Here is a 16,368-nt window from a genome sequence, read left to right on the forward strand (position 1 = left end):
GGTAGGAAGATGATGTTTTTGCCCAGTGCCCACATAGGCATGTCACAGACCCCAGCCTGGCTCAGAGACTGCTCATTGGTATTGTGATATAATGATATGGAAGGTAAGTGTTGGTTCGGAATGTGGCCCTATTGGCAGAACAGACATTATTATTGCCTTATTGTAACTGCTTGTCCTCACTGTCACAGGCCTGTGGGTCTTCCGATACAGGAGGCTGCTGGTGCACTGTATCTGCCCGGACTCCTTGCAGGGGATATTGGTTGAACTGAAGGACCTCAAGGTACTGAATGAAGAGGAGATCCAGCGCCTGCAGGACATTTCATATCTCCCCAGCCAAGCAGAAGCCCTACTGGCGGCGTTGGAAGGGAAAGGCAAGAGTGGGGTTCAGGCACTTCAAAACTGTATAGAGAACAGCTGCACCTCCCTGTACCTGCGAATGCGTCACTATGGTATGGAAATGTCCTCAGCATTATATTCATTGGGCCGGAGTTAGACTGTATGAGGCCAAGGGCAATACAAGAAGGCAGTGACTCCTAATTTGTGATGAACTATAGCTATAAACCTAGTAGTAACTGGAAATACTGTAATTACATTGCTGTGGCTGATGGTGCCTCTTTTCTGATTTCCACAGATCCATTGGTTCTGAAGCATTTGGACAGCGTTGGCAGCATAAACCAGCCCCCATTGCTGACACAGCTGGAATACTTGTGGCTGATAGAGGGCCTCACAGACGCCCAGGTTCAGGAACATGACTTTGTGCAGCTGGAGTTAGGGCAAGGAGGAAGGGGCACTCTCAAAAAGCTATCTTTGGAGAAACTACTGATGCCCCTATCACGGGTCAGCCTGCCTCCTCGGCTCACCCTGACACTGGGAGTGGCAGGAGCTGGCAAAAGCACCCTAGTAAGACTTTTTGTTGAGAGGTGGGCCCGGAAGGAGTTGTGTTCCAACATCTCATGTGTACTTTCACTAGGGCTCTGGGAGCTGAATGCCCACGACAGACTTTCTGCAGAGCGACTGGTTCATCTATGCTGTCCACGTTACCTTGTGTCCCCTCCTGGGGCCCTTCTGATCTTGGATGGACTGGATGAATTACGGGCACCTTTGGACTTTTCGGACTCTGTGGCTTGCACTGACCCCCAGAAGGAGCTCACACCTGAATGTCTGATCACTAATATACTTCGGGGAAACCTGCTGGCAGACTGTTCGGTGTGGGTGACCTCAAGGCCCGGTGCAGCTGCCAAGATCCCTGGGGGTCTTATTGATCGTATGACTGAAATTCCAGGGCTGGGGGCAGGTGAAATTAAAGTGTTTTTGAAACAGTTACTACCAGAACCCAAAGGAATAGCTGAGCGGGTTTGGAGTCACCTGCAGGCCCATCATACCCTTATAGCACTGTGCTCAGTGCCCACTTTGTGTCACATAATGGGGGTCTCTTTAGGATTTCTGCTACACAGTCAAGATCCCCCGCACACAACTCTACCACGAACACTGACTTCCATATTCTCATGGTTTCTAAAAGCCTATCTGGGTGAAAAGGAGGCTTCAGAGCAGACTGGAAGTGTGAGAAGGACAGTTGCCAATTTGGGAAAGTTGGCTTTTCAGGGTCTACTACGGAAAAGGTCAGTTTTCTATGAGTCGGACCTGAAATCATGTGGGATTGATACCCCGTTCCCCCCAGGCAGTCTCTGTGCCCGGCTGCTTCCATGCCAACATTCCCTCACATGCCCAGGATTTTCTTTCTCCCATCTGTCACTTCAGGAGTTCTTGGCCGCCGCTCACTACCACTCTGCTGCTAAGCGTGCCATCTTTGACCTATTTGCTGATGGGGGCATGACTTGGCCCAAATTGGGCTTCCTCAACCATTATAAGAGTGCCGTGCAGCGGACTCTTCAGGGAGAAGGAGTGCTGTTTACCATCTTTCTGCGATTCCTCTCTGGTTTACTGTCCCCTCAGGTGCAGAGGGTGCTGGCAGGTTGCCTCCTGGGAAAGGAGGAGCCAGGTGGGTACTGTGGACCAGCAGCAGACTACTTGCAGTACCAACTAAGCACAGAAAGGACGGTGTCTTGTGGAGCAGTAAACCTAGTGTGCTGTTTGCTGGAGCTGGGCCACACTGAACTTACAAGTGTTGTCGAGGAGGCACTAAAGAATGGGACACTTGGGGGGAGGTTGAACCCACTGGGCTGTTGTGCCCTGGCATACCTACTGAGAGCTTCAAACATCTGTGCCCAGGAAGCCAATCTGTCTCAATGTCTGAGCTTCAACCTTGTGCAAAGACTTCTACCACAGTTACAGTATTGTACCAACCTCAGGTAGGTTCCTCGGCAGCGCATTGTACAATACAAGGTTCCCAAAACACACACACTACTATCTTGTTGATAAGCAACAATCTCCATACAGACATGTAAACTACTGGATTCCTGTATATAATATTAGTAAACTAAAGGCTTCCTGCTGAGCAGCACACCCATAAACTAAAACTAAATAATTCTACAATAGTGGTAAACTTATACAGTTATTATACTTATATATTTACCTGACCTATATAAGGGCTTCTATTGCCTTCCATTTTCCTCTGAACTGTGCTTACTACACAGGGGAATACACATGCTAGTATAGATTTATGGTATCTCTCTGTACAGGGTGTGAAAGAAATCTAAGTGGCCTGTCTGGGCACAACCCCCAACAATGTTATACCTCACCCCCCTGGATTCTCGTGCCTAGGGTTGCCATCTTTAGTATGCAAGAAAACTGTCCAATGATGAGGGGGCAGGCCAAAGATGTTGGAGGGGTGGGTCAAAGATGTGGGTGGGTGGAGACAGACATAATGTCAATGGGCAGATTGTGGGGCAGATTATATCTAAGATGAAAAAGGTAAGACTGAAAAAGAATTGGGGCAGGTCAGTGGTGGAACAAGAGGTTATTACAAATTTCTGATAGAGACTGTGGTTCAGGGTTGAACTGGGATGTGTGGGGTCCACCAGGGTGGTATCCCAGGGGCCCTCACACCTCCAGGGGTCCCCTTGTCACCTGACCACCGCTATCCCCAACCCCACAGCGTGCATAGCTCATAGCTTACCTAGGCATGATCAGGGATGGAGGTCACCGGGGGAGCACCAATGCTTCCAGGCGGGGATCTGGTCTGGGTCGACAAGACCCACTAGCTTATTTCCCTGGTGTCCCACCAACCCAATCTGACCCATGGCCATGGCTGCTATTTTACTGGCTAGGTCAGTAAAATACTGACCCTACCAATGCCCTCCTCTTTCAATATAGAAGTGTAATAGTTTACATTTAGCTTAAAGGTAGGGTGACTCTTTAGGTCCTTGAAGTGCCACCTTAAACTCCTGGTGGAACTTCTGCAGTGCTTGTACCTATGACTGTACACCCTGTTTGTAATTCAGGATGGAGAACAATGGCTTTCAAGATGTGGTAATGGAGCTTCTAGCCAGTATCCTGCGTGCTAAGGACTGTGCCATCCAGAGGATCAGGTGAGTTGTACTGTAAGTTATGTATATGCACATCTAATTGGTCAGCATTTACGTACACATCATACACCATATTTCTTTTGTAACTCAAGTGATTGCTTTCCCCTGTCCCCTAAACCTAATCCTTCTCTTCTTTTGGGGCCCCATTTCAGTTTGGCAGAGAACCGCTTAAGTAACCGTGGTGTAAAGGCATTGGGGAGAGCGCTGATGGTAAACCGCACACTTGCTGTGCTCGAGTGAGTAGTTTCTGTATCAGTTGTGTAATTTTTTTATGGTGGGTAGGCATTTGCTATATATCTTGTTTGCCTTGATACAGCCTCCACAGCAACAATATTGGACCCAGTGGCGCCATGGCCCTGGCAGAAGTTCTGCGCAGCAATCAAGTGTTACTCAGCTTGAAGTGAGTCCATTAAACCATCCTTTGCTTCCTTTGTGTCCCCTGTGTAGCCCTACACTCAGCTGATCTGCTGTATAAAATGCCTACCTATAGCTGCTAAGGCCTTTTACTTTCCTCTATACACCTCAACACCCAGCTTGAACATCAGTTTGGGTGAGATTCAGGGTGACTATTGATTTTGTGTTCTAGATATACCTAAAACTATGACTGACTTGATACACCAATGTTTTCCATTATCTGAACTCATCTATTGAGCTAAACAGGGCCTGGTCAAAGGTTGGACCTTCAAGTAGGGCCTGAAGAGAAAATGTCGTAGCCACATGTAGAAGCCCACTAAGCCCACTATGCTCTTTGGGTCCCACGGGAGAAAAGCGCTTTACAAATGTTTGTTGTTGTTGTTGTGTATCCAGCAGCAACACTGGGCTTATGTGGGGTGGATTAAATCCCCTCCCCAGTGCTAGATCTGACCCCATATTATCTATCACCCCATAACAGCCTGCAGAACAATCAGATCAAATCGGAAGGGGCACAGTTCCTTGCGCAGTCACTGCTAGCCAATCGTAAGCTGAGGGCCCTGAAGTAAGTATCAACTTTCAAGCCCACTAACAACATTCACTGACACTGATTTTTGGATCTGTAAAGTAAGGTAGGATAAAGTAAGGTAGGATAAAGTAAGGTAGGATAAAGTAAGGTAGGATAAAGTAAGGTAGGATAAAGTAAGGTAGGATAAAGTAAGGTAGGATAAAGTAAGGTAGGATAAAGTAAGGTAGGATAAAGTAAGGTAGGATAAAGTAAGGTAGGATAAAGTAAGGTAGGGTACCCAGCAAAGGTGGCACCACAACGGGGTTTGAACTCAAGGTTAAATGTTAAAAGTCAGGTATGTGCTGTGCAACGTTGGACTGGGCCTCCTAGGGCCACCAAAGGACCTGACATCCAAGGCCCACTCTTACAACTAGTTGTAGACAGTGCTAGGCGTCATTAACAAGAGGTTATTATAAATTTGTAATACAGCCCGTGGTCCGGGGACTGGGGTGTGTGGGGTCCACCAGTCTCAGAATATCACTCTCTACATCATACTAAAAGTTAACGCAAAGGTGAACAACCCCTTTAACTTGGGTTCACTAGGGGTATGGCCAAACGGGGGACCCTTTAGTATTCCAACAGGCCAGTCTGATCTTGCGCTGAAGTACAATACTGATCCAGTAATCACAAGGGATTTAGCACTGATTTGGGAAACAGATCAGGGCTTGACAAGTTGCCCGTGTCTATTGCTTTGCAGCATCCAGAAGAACAACATTGGAGCGGAAGGTGTTGAGAGCCTTTCTGGGAGTTTGAAACAGAACCAGGTTCTGCAGGAGCTATGGTGAGAAAAAGTGAATCACAGAGTTATCTATAAGTTTATCTGATGTTAGCTGCCCACAAGCAGAGTCCGTGAATCTGTGCATAAGCATTCCCATTACTGAATGACTATGCCAGAGATACCCAACCTATGGACCTCCGACTGCTTCTAAACAAGTATGTTTGGCAACTGCAGTCCAATTGCAGGTGTGTAAATGAGACATTGTATAGACCCGAGGACACGTCCAATAGCATGCTGGCTTTCTGCTGCACCCACCCGTACCTTGCTCATTTTCATAGGCCCCACTTCAGCCTCTCATTCATTTATCCACCATTATATCCCTTCACAAACAGAAACTATCAGACTTATCCTTTCTCTAATCCCCCCCTTTTTTTTCTTGGCCTCAGGTTATCAGGTAACAGTGTTGGTGACCGGGGGGCAGCAGCACTGGCCGAAGCTCTGAAGTCAAACTCTAAACTGAGCACCCTGGAGTAAGTAGAGTTATTTGCTTGTCAGGAAGGGGGTCTACTAATATGGCCAAAGTTGGCTTCTGTTGGCCCACATTCTGCTTAGCTTTGTACTTGCACGAGCTCATGGAGTCATACTTACTGATGGAGCCATACTCATTGATGAAGTTATGCTCACTGATGGAGTCAAAAATAAAAAAATGTTGGTGAACTTTGTATAAAATACTTGAGAAAAAAAAGCTTTAGCTCCTAGCTGTTGCTCTGTGCTGCAACCAAATACAATTGTAGAAATCCAAAAAATAGGAAAAAAGCTTCAGCAGGTTTACTGCAAAACATTTATTGAGGGTAGTGGTAACACAACATGTTTTGGGTCAATACCCTTCATCAAGTGTACACTGATGGAGTCATACTCATTGATCAAATCATACTTATTGATGGAGTAATGCTCATTGATGGAGTCATACTTATTGATGGAGTTGGAGTCATGCTCACTGATGGAGTAATACTCATTGATGGAGTCATGGTCACTGATGGAGTTGGAGTCATGCTCACTGATGGAGTAATACTCATTGATGGAGTCATGGTCACTGATGGAGTTGGAGTCATGCTCACTGATGGAGTCATGCTCAAGCCAATCAGATGGTGTAGTCACGGCCATCTTTGTGCATACCCCTGAATCTATAGTTGAGTCACTTCATGAATGGGCAGTGCACTGGGCTGCAGAAAGAGTCCTCTCTGAACCTTGGTAGCCAGTCACACAGCCTATGAATGAGTGCTCTGGGGAGGGACTAACCAGGATGGTGGAATGTTATTATACAAGAAGATTCTCCAAGGCAGAGGCATGAGGAAAACACAAAGTGAGGAATAATCTGACACTGTAGTACACAGTAGCCCAGTGTCACTGGTACATCTAGCGTCTTAAGCACCCTAAACCAGGGGGCCAGTCACAGCCATAACCTGCTACCAAGTACAAAATAGGCCCTGGCATTCCAAGTACACAGAGGCCCAAACAGCCCCCAGCAGCCCAATAAATAGTGACTGTCTATGGCACCTTACAGCAGCCCCTTTGGCATTTGGCAGAACCCACAGATTGCCACAGTCCAGGCCAGGACCCTACACCACTGACAAGTGCCACCATTGCTGTACATTAATAGCTACATTTTGTGTGTATATTTTCCCTTTGTCTTCAATCTGGAACATGTGATGTGCAACAGTGAATAGAAAACCTATATACAACAGGGTAGCAACAGGTTACCTGAGTATATTTTAGGGATAAGCTATGGCCACGTACGACCCTCTGAATGAAGCTGACTGTGCCGTGGCCTGGCACCCTGACTGTACAACCCCGGCTGCAGGAAAGTAAAGGAGGGTGTAGGCAGTGAGAGGAAGGCTACATGCAGGTTTCCTGTGGCCGTGACTGACTACTCCCCCATGTATGTGTGTGGTTGGAGGTAGCTCAGTAAGGTCATACAGTTACTGAACGCACATCTCTTTCTGGCTGCCGGCGTTTGTGTATATTTTTGTGCCTTCATTGTTAGGGTTTGTGGTTGTAAGGGAATGGCTCCGTCACATGATCGCCTCTCTTTGCATAGCTCCATTTTCACACAAGTTTTATCAATGCAACTTTTATTTGACTTTAGAGCCCAGAGTCCATATTAAAAGTTTATAGGAAACCTATACCGGACCGTAAAACTTAATCTGCTCTTCTGGGCAATTGACAGTATTTTTCTTTTTGGAGTTTAAGATGTTGTTTTTGCACTGCTGATATCATAAAGCTGAGTGGCCCCTGCTCTTCGGTCCAGGCGAGGGACCGGGCAGAACAGCAAAGGCTTATTTAACTAAAGCAGAATGTATCTCTTGACACTTTCCTGCTCAGTGCTAAAGCCCAATGTGTAGGAGCAATAGAACTAAGCATTCTGCCTGGTCCTGGCCTGGGTTCATCAGTTGCAAAAATGCTCAGACGAGCCCTCCTATTAGTAATCATGGCCATAAACATAATGATAGAATCAGTTTCATGCACTTTTTGTACATGTATCCTGTCAGGGCAATCCCAACTGATATGGATCAACCATGGATATTGGCCGTTTTTTGGTCAAGCGGGTTTCAAAGTTACCATGTTGGGCAGCATATGGAATATTAGTAGATGAAAAAGCAAAGAGCTACCATCCTTTTCAATTCCTATTGTTCCAAATGTTACAAAAGAAAACGGTGATACTGTGTATGGCACTGGTCCGATAAGTCTATGGGCCAATTAGCCAGTTACTATACAAGATTTGCCTGTGTAGGCAGTTGTTAGATATGTATTACGATGTGTAAATACTCCAAACAAGTGTCCCACCAACAGGCAAAGCTCATACATCTTGTTGGGCTTCTCCATCGATGTTCTGTTGATTTATTATTATTAACATTTATTTATAAAGCGCCAACATATTCCGCAGCGCTGTACAATAAGTGGGTTTCATACATTGGACATACAGAGTAACATATAAAGCAATCAATAACCGATACAAGAGGGGAAGAGAGCCCTGCCAAAAGAGCTTACAATCTACAATACTTATTCTCACTTCTGTTTCAGCCTACAAAGTAATTCTATCAGTGACCGTGGCCTGAGCTTGCTGACCAGCGGCCTGAGTCAGAACCGCAGCCTGAAGCACCTTAAGTGAGTCCTTAGTTTTCTGGGTCTTGGATCATTATTAACAGAACTTACTAGACTGCTGCAACCCAACTTCTATAGATGTTTGATGTGAGAGTCCGTCACTATCTCTGTCATGGCTGCTCCATTTACGTTCTGTTTCCATGATTCCCTTCCAGTTTGAGGGAAAATTCCATCGGCATTGAGGGAGCCCAGGCCTTGGCAGAATCTCTCAGGAGAAACAGCACTTTACTGCATTTGGAGTGAGTAAGCCTGATATAGAACAACGCATAATATGGCTGACATGATATAAGCCGGAAAATGCCAATATTCCCAATGGTCTCCCCCATGTTATTTCTCCCATACAGCCTAACAGCCAATCTGCTGCACGATGAGGGCATGGAGGCTCTGGCCAGAGCTCTGAGAGAGAACCAAAGCTTAGAGTCATTACAGTAAGTCCTTCTAATGCAGTCTGATATTGGTCAACTGGCCGTGGCACCATGCTGGTTTTCTATGCTATATAGGGAATAACGTACCCCCTTATGTGAAATCTAAGGCTATTAGAAGTCACTAAGGCGTTCCATGACCATCTACAGGCCATGCTAGAGTACAGTCTCCATGCTGATTATGTCTTAATTGTCCTCTTTCAGTCTCCAGTGGAATTTCTTACGTGTGGCATCTGCCCGGTATCTGGCTGCTGCTCTACGGGTGAACAAGGCTCTTCGCTGCTTAGAGTAAGTTTTGTTTTCCAGCGTGGGGCTGCAGGTTTCTCTATTAGAGTAATATCCACACATCCATGCACAGCCACTTCTCTTTCTGGTGCTCTCACCGTATATATATATATATATATATATATATATATACTCCCAGTTGGCCAAAGACTACTGGATATGGACTCCCATAAGGGCAAAAAAGCAGCGTAGGCATAAACTGAGCTGGTGTAAACCCAATATATGCCGTTGTCTATGGCATCTTATGTGCTTCCAGGCGCCTATGTGCACAGACCTGTAAAGTCGCAAAGCCACCAGGGCCAGGTCAAGTCAGGGCCAAGTCTTAGGAAAAAACTAAGTGCTGGAGGGTTGCCAAACAAACAGACTTCAAGAATATGGTTTTAGAAGAATTCAGGCCCAGCGGACTGGCACAGAGCAGGGCAGGCAGCCATCAGGAGCAGCTCAGGAGAAAATAACCAACAGACGATACCCCACAGGACACAGACCTACAGTTAAGCATGGTCCAGTGGCAAGACAGAGGTTTACAAATTTGAATTTAGCCAACTTTCTGGACAACAAACTCATTGGCTGAGCAGTAAATATCCCCCTACTAACACATTTCCCGGTTAGCTTGCAGGAGAACGCGCTAGGAGATGAAGGTGCGGCTGCGCTCTCGGACGCTCTGAAGGAAAACAACACCCTTTCAGCGCTCTAGTAAGTTTCCCACTCAGGAGACATGGCGTATTGCATGGCCCAGAATTAGGGTCATGTGGTCTTGTTGAAACAATCAGTGTGCGGCCTCAGTGTTGCTACAGAGCTAGGTTTGGAGAGAAATACCACTATGAATTTATCATCAGAAATGCCATTATATGTGGAATGATAACATGTGAAATTTGCTTCAGGAATTGGACAGAATCTCAGCACTATTTGCAGGATTTCAGTACAGGTCCTTCGTCCTTAGCAAAATCAAATCTGGACCCATAAAGCCATGTAATAGGGGGACTTTGTAGGGCCCACAAGAATTCAGTGGCTCATATTGTTCTAGAGCTCAGTACTGAACCTGCCCACATACAGTATATACAGTTTGTTGATGCAGTTCTCGCCCAAAGGCCTCTATCCCAAACATTCTGATATGGGCAAAATGATTGGCTCAGCCTATTGCCCACTTTAAGCTTAGCATATTGGGGAAAACTCCATTTATCTGACAATCTCGCTGAATGAGCACAACTTTGAATGGATAGCCAGCTTTTGATATGATACATTCTAAAGGTGGCCATACATGGGATTTAAGTTGCCGATTTGGCCCATTTATTGTCAGCGGCTTACCTGCCCGTGTAACTGAGGGGGCCTATCTGATTTGTTGATTGGACAGGTTAAAAAAAAAAGTTGACGCAGGGACCGCATCAGGTTGTTGATGAAGTCCTTGCCCTCAGTGTCGGACTGGCCAACTAGGATACCAGGAAAACTCCCGGGGTCAGTGGGCCGTCTTGCTTCTAACTATTTAGAGTGGGCCCATGGTCCAAGGTTTTCTGGTGGCCCCCTACTATCTCAGTCAGACACTGCTTGCCCTGATGGCCTGCATATTATCATTGTGATCATTGGATCAGCCCAATATTGCCCACTTGCTTGTTTGGCAACCTCACCAAATGAGCAGATCTTCACATATATGGGCAGATTTAGTTAGCCCTAGTGGAGCTCTTCTGCATTCTAACAAGGCATGTCTAATTGGGACCAGCATGCATTGCTCATGCAAAAATAGACTGAATAGGCTGGAATTATTCTGTGTTGAACAGGTTTTAGAATCCACAATTCCAGTATTGGGGCCTATAGTTAAACTTCCCACTAGGGGGCAATGATACATTATAATTGGAACCTACTATGTGCTTGCTCTAACACTATGCTTTTACAGAATATGTTAGAATGACATCTGAATGCAGTATAATGAATAGTCTAGAAGTCAGGATTGTCTCTGAATAGAATTCCATGACAATGTTTCTTTATTTTAATGTCTTACAGTCTGCAGGGAACAATGATAGGTGCTAGCGGCACCCAGTCCCTTGCCAATGCACTGGCTGTCAATAGAAGCTTGAAGACACTCGAGTGAGTAGCCAGCAGGTTATGGTATTCATTAATACACGGTTTGTGCCTTACTGCACATAATTGTGTTGCCTATAGCACTTTATTTTGCTCCTATCTAACACATAAGGGGGAAGAACCTATCCAATAAGAAAGAGAAGAGATGCCAGTAGGGAGACTTGGTGACGGGGAGAGGCTGTGGGCATGGGGGATGTAATTGCTGAGCAGGGGGCGGCCCATGCCAGGGGCTTGCCTTGGGCGCCCATACTCGTTGGCTTGACTCTGTTTAAAAGTAACTAATTATTATAATATATATATATAAAATCAGGCACAAACAGGAGAGGGGATAGCTGCACAGATATATATACATTTACTGCTTCTTACTGTAATAAGTATGTGTGTAATAACTATGGCATTTCCACAGCCTACGCGGTAACAACATCGGCCTGCGGGGAGCCAAAGCTTTGGCTGGAGCTTTAAAGATTAACAACACTTTGCAGAGCCTCAAGTAAGTTACGGCCTATTGCTCAGAATGGCATTCACTGTCTATAGCCTAACATTAACACAGGGCATATGGGGGGAATAACTGAAAATAAACAGTGAGCAATTCCCATGGATTAAGCACCTTTTAATCAACAACTGTTTATGATTGCAGTCTGCAAGAAAACTCCATTGTTCTGGACGGAGCCATATGCCTTGCTAACGCAGTGTCTGGGAACAGTTCTCTGACTTCACTCAGGTTGGTTGCTCTGGTTTATCAAATTCATAGGGTTTACTGTTTGGGAATCAATAATAGGCAACCTCAGATTCCGACTGGCCTATCAGGGTACCAGATAATCTCCTAGTGGCTCCATCCTATCACAACTTCTATCAGCCCATCCTTACTTCCAGTTTGGGGTTGTATTAAAGAATATGCCATTTGTCACTCTAAATGCTGTGAGACTGGGCCCAGGGTGTCAGCATCTCTAGTTGGCCTTAGAAGACCCAGTCTGAAACTGGGAAGCCTGAACTGCATATAGCAATAGAGACCAAACATTCCAAAACACTTTAAACATTCTGACATTTTGGTTAGTAAAATATTATTTGTTGCTTTCAGCTTGCAGGGCAACCATATTGGCCAATCAGGAGCCAAGGTGATTTCCGACACCATCAAGAATAGCGCTCCGCACTGCAAGGTGGACATTTAGATCAATGCAATCCACAGGCGAGCAAAAGTAAACTGCCCCATTGTAATACAGGACAAAAGGTTACCTTCAATGACAGAATGGAGGTGATCTACATGGCTGGTGGGAGTTTGAAAAGGACCAATGGATTGCATGTTATTAAGGGGGGAGTCCATCTAGAAGAGTCTAATAAAGATTGTAATGAGTCCAAATAGGCAACCAATGGCAGTTTCTTGAAATAAAACATTCAACGGAGCATTGATTGGAGGAGAAGGAATTCCCCCCACTTGCGTAGAGAAACCATGATGATTGTGCCCAGCTCGGTGCTGCTGAGGAGCCTGAGCAGACAAGAACATAACTGTGGCCGTCACTGACTGTCAAGTCAAACTCCTTAAGACACAAACGTCTTAAGAACGCCACGTTTTATACCTGTCCAGTGGATACAGTTAATTTGGAGCATTATTACAGTATCCAGTTGGGCCCCACACTGACATACTGGGTAAATACAGAAGTGGTCTGAATACAGATGATTTTTTTAACCATCCAGGACCTATAATTAACTTATTTGTAAAACCAGTTGGCCAAAGTTGTGACACTGCGCTCTTCTCTTGCCTGTCAGTACAACAGTGTAAGTACTTGGAATGCAAGCTGCATCAACTGTGAGATTGTTATTGACACCGGAACGGATGATGTTCTTTATCACAATCCCACAAGCTGTTTCATTAATAAAGGACTGTAAATATATATATACATACATACATATAGGTGCCATCAGAACCCATCATACAGTATATGGGCAAAAGTATCTGGACGCCTGCCTCTTCAACATCTCATTCTCAAACCAAGATGATCAACATGGGGTTGGACATCCCATTGCTGCTATAACATCCTCTACTTTTCTGGGAAGGTTCCACAAGATGTTGGGAAATTGACGGTTAAATTTGGGTCCATACAGCCCCTGCGAGGTTGGGAACTGATTTTGGGTGTCAGGGTGTGATCATTGTCAGTGTTTTTGTTTATCCCACAAGTGTTCAGTTGGGTTGAGGGCTCAGTGCAGGCCAATCAGGTTCTTTCGACCAACTCTTTATCGCTCTGACTGGGGGCCTGGGGGCTGTATTGTGCTGGAACATAAGAGAGATTTCCCCGATGTATTTGCCCTGCTCTGGAGTGCCTGGCAGTGACCAGGGCCACCATCGGGGGTAAGTCATGGGTTACTGCAGTCAAGGGCTCAGGGATGGAAAAAGAGTGATTTTCATTCTTCAACAGAGGCAGGGCTTGCAGGGGAGTGGGCAGTTTGGGAGGACTGTAGAGCTTTGGTGTAATTTGTTAGAGACCAGGGTAGATCAGGGGTGTAGTCATGAATGTAAGTGGCATTTTTTTTTAAACAGAATCACCATTTTACTTGCTGGCAGGACTCACCACCTAGAGGGCCAAGCTGACCAATAACTGGGGCCCCAGCTGAATTAGAAGAATGTGGCCCAATGATTACTGGTGGCAGCCCTGTTAGTAAGCTAATGTTGGTTTGTTTGCTCTGATCATCTATAAAACCCCCCATGTTTCCTACAAATAGTTCTTCTGCTGATGTTGCTTCCAGAAATTCTGAGACAGAGTGTCCGGATACTTTTGCCTGTATAGTGTCTTTGGCTTGGGACAATTCCAGAACAGCAAACAGATCTGATCATCTGTCTGATGGAGGAAGAGTGCACTTAGTGAAAGGCTTCTGTTCCAATATCCATTCATTTATTTATTTAACAATAGAAATAAACAGCAAGTTTAACAAAACTGGATATACTACCTGCAACATAAAAATCTATAGAGTTCAAAAGTCAAACTTTGTCACGTCTGCAAGAATAGCAACAATAAAAGATGCTGATTACGGAAATGGAACTGCCAAACAGCTTGAAAGATCCATTTGGTTTTTATATTGGGGGTTACTGTCCAATTAAAAGCCTCAGTTCTATTAGAGAGAGACATGCAGAGCCAGCAGGCCCAGACTGGCAATCTGTTGGCAAATGCCAGAGGGGCTGCTGTAAGATGCCATAGACAGTCACTATTTATTGGGCTGGGGCTGTTTGGGGCTCGAAATGCCAGGGCCTATTTGGAATCTCAGTGCAGACCTGAGAGCCTGTAATGTAGTGTTTTAGCTCTGTATCTGGGAAGTATAACGGTATAAATGCACAGGAGGATTAAAATTGTGTTTCTCGCCAATCAAGTGCTTTGATTCTTTAACGTATTCCCTAAAATCATATGTTGATTCGGTGCTGGCCCCCTGCTGCAGGGCATGTGACATAAACATAGGCGGGGCAAGGTTTCTTACCAGGCCCCTTCTCTCCTGGACCCCAACATGGGGGCTGCTGCCTGTTACATCTTTGAACAGAATCTAGACGTCTATATAAAGAATTTATCTTAAAAGTAACCTTCTACATGATACAGACAACAGTATTTGAATTAGTCTCCATTTTCTATTTTGTAATTATTTACAGTTATGGTTGTTCTGCCGCTCTCTGCCTTGGGGCTTAATTGCCCTAGCAACCATGCAGGAGTTTGAAAGATGAGTAACTTAAATAACAATAAAAAAAAAGAAAAGAAAAAAGCTCAACCCTGACATTCATGTGATTATTTTGGTTACTGGGGTCAGTGACCCTGACAACCAGGTGGTACTTCCTAGTTGCATGCTCTAGAGGAGGTGCATTTATAACACAAAGTTAATTGAAGGCATTAGTCCCGAGGCTTTGGAGATTTGGTCCGTTCTAGAAGTCATTGTCACTTTCCACAAGTGAATCTGCTTTCTGTGCTCGCCGACTAGCTTTGCCTAAAGATATTTCTTTGTTGTGACCTCTCACCCTCATGATGTCCTCCTCATCGTCATCTTCATCCTCCTCCTCATCATCTTCATCATCCACGTCTATCTCACTGTCATCGGAATCATCCTGTGTGTTGAAAATGGTGCTTATAAGACTGTCCGTTACTAAAACTACAGCTGCTGTTGGTGGGACAACACAAGGTTCTCCTGTGTGACACCAGGAACTACTATGGGAGTGGCTAAAGGCGTGTCTAATAACCGTATGAGCTGCATTCAGACACTGGCAATAGGTTCTTACTTGCAGTCTAACCCAATGAGACACGCATAAGGTGTTGGTAGGGAACATACCAACCTGTTTCTGACTGCTGTGAGCCTCTGAGCTATGCCTCTTAGTAGGACTCGGCCCCACCACCTCGTAATGAAAGCAAGGAAATAAAAAGACATGGAAAGCGCAGAGAAACGTAAGAAATAACCCCAAAAAGAAGAATGGCAGGTGGGACAAAATAAACAAGTGCAGGGTATATGTGTAGGGAAAAACATGTAACTGCAAGACCTCTCAAGGCCCAACTTGTGGCCCTCCAGCTGTTACAGAATTAAAACTCCCAGCATTCCTTGTCCTTCATGCTGAGAGTCATTGCTAAAAACAGCTTGAGGGTCAAAGATGGATATTCCTGCTATGGAAATGGAGTATGGACAGGACTGGATACAGGTTGAGTAAAGCACAGTGCAGCATCATGGGCAATAGTGGAATAGAAAATCTGGCCTATGGCACTTACTTCATCCTCGCTCTCTCCTCCATTCATCGTCCCCACGATGTGGCTACTGGATCTCCCTGTTAGGAAACAACAAGTATAAGTTCCAGATGATGCAAATGATAAGTAGTTGATATTACTAAACCCTCATTTTAATCCTAATTACTGTCATATGGCAAGTTGAATCCAATTTTTGTTTACCTTGAATGGTTACCATACGGCCATTGTTAGGTTTCACTGTTCTCCTCTCCATGGGGTCCATATCATCAGAACCTTCATCTTCCTGGAATTCAATGTCTGAGTCATCGTTGTTGTCTGTATTAGCAGAGGTGAGAGTTAAAGTCAAGCTGAGTATGAATGGATACCTCCTGGGACAAATTCAGTGTGGACTCTACCTCACAAGGGCATCTATATTCTATATTATTCCATTCTCTCAGTGTCCATGATTGTTTGTTGTATTTAAGCAGATATACAAACTAGATTTCAGGCTATTAGCACAATGCTCCAGGGGAGTACAGCCTGGCTACACGCATCTGTTCCTTGT

At 45.2% G+C, this 16,368-nt stretch overlaps 2 protein-coding genes across 2 annotated transcripts in view; one reads left to right on the plus strand and one right to left on the minus strand.

Annotated features, from left to right (window-relative positions):
- Nucleotides 1-14,850, plus strand: nlrc3 (NLR family, CARD domain containing 3). Its single transcript, XM_018097257.2, has 18 exons — nucleotides 1-103; nucleotides 189-449; nucleotides 632-2,309; nucleotides 3,402-3,488; nucleotides 3,638-3,721; nucleotides 3,802-3,885; nucleotides 4,378-4,461; nucleotides 5,162-5,245; nucleotides 5,629-5,712; nucleotides 8,264-8,347; nucleotides 8,500-8,583; nucleotides 8,689-8,772; nucleotides 8,971-9,054; nucleotides 9,661-9,744; nucleotides 11,047-11,130; nucleotides 11,531-11,614; nucleotides 11,762-11,845; nucleotides 12,203-14,850. The coding sequence occupies exons 1-18, from the start codon at nucleotides 97-99 to the stop codon at nucleotides 12,291-12,293; spliced, it is 3,216 nt and encodes a 1,071-aa protein (XP_017952746.1). The 5' UTR covers nucleotides 1-96; the 3' UTR covers nucleotides 12,294-14,850.
- cluap1 (clusterin associated protein 1) overlaps nucleotides 14,003-16,368 on the minus strand; it is a 24,571-nt gene continuing 22,205 nt past the window's right edge. The window contains 3 exon segments of the mRNA NM_001016969.3: nucleotides 14,003-15,199; nucleotides 15,849-15,904; nucleotides 16,026-16,139. Of these exon segments, the coding sequence (NP_001016969.1) occupies nucleotides 15,020-15,199; nucleotides 15,849-15,904; nucleotides 16,026-16,139 (350 nt within the window). The 3' untranslated portion in view covers nucleotides 14,003-15,019.

Source organism: Xenopus tropicalis, chromosome 9, assembly GCF_000004195.4.
Source record: "Xenopus tropicalis strain Nigerian chromosome 9, UCB_Xtro_10.0, whole genome shotgun sequence".
Classification (NCBI taxonomy): Eukaryota; Metazoa; Chordata; class Amphibia; order Anura; family Pipidae; genus Xenopus; species Xenopus tropicalis.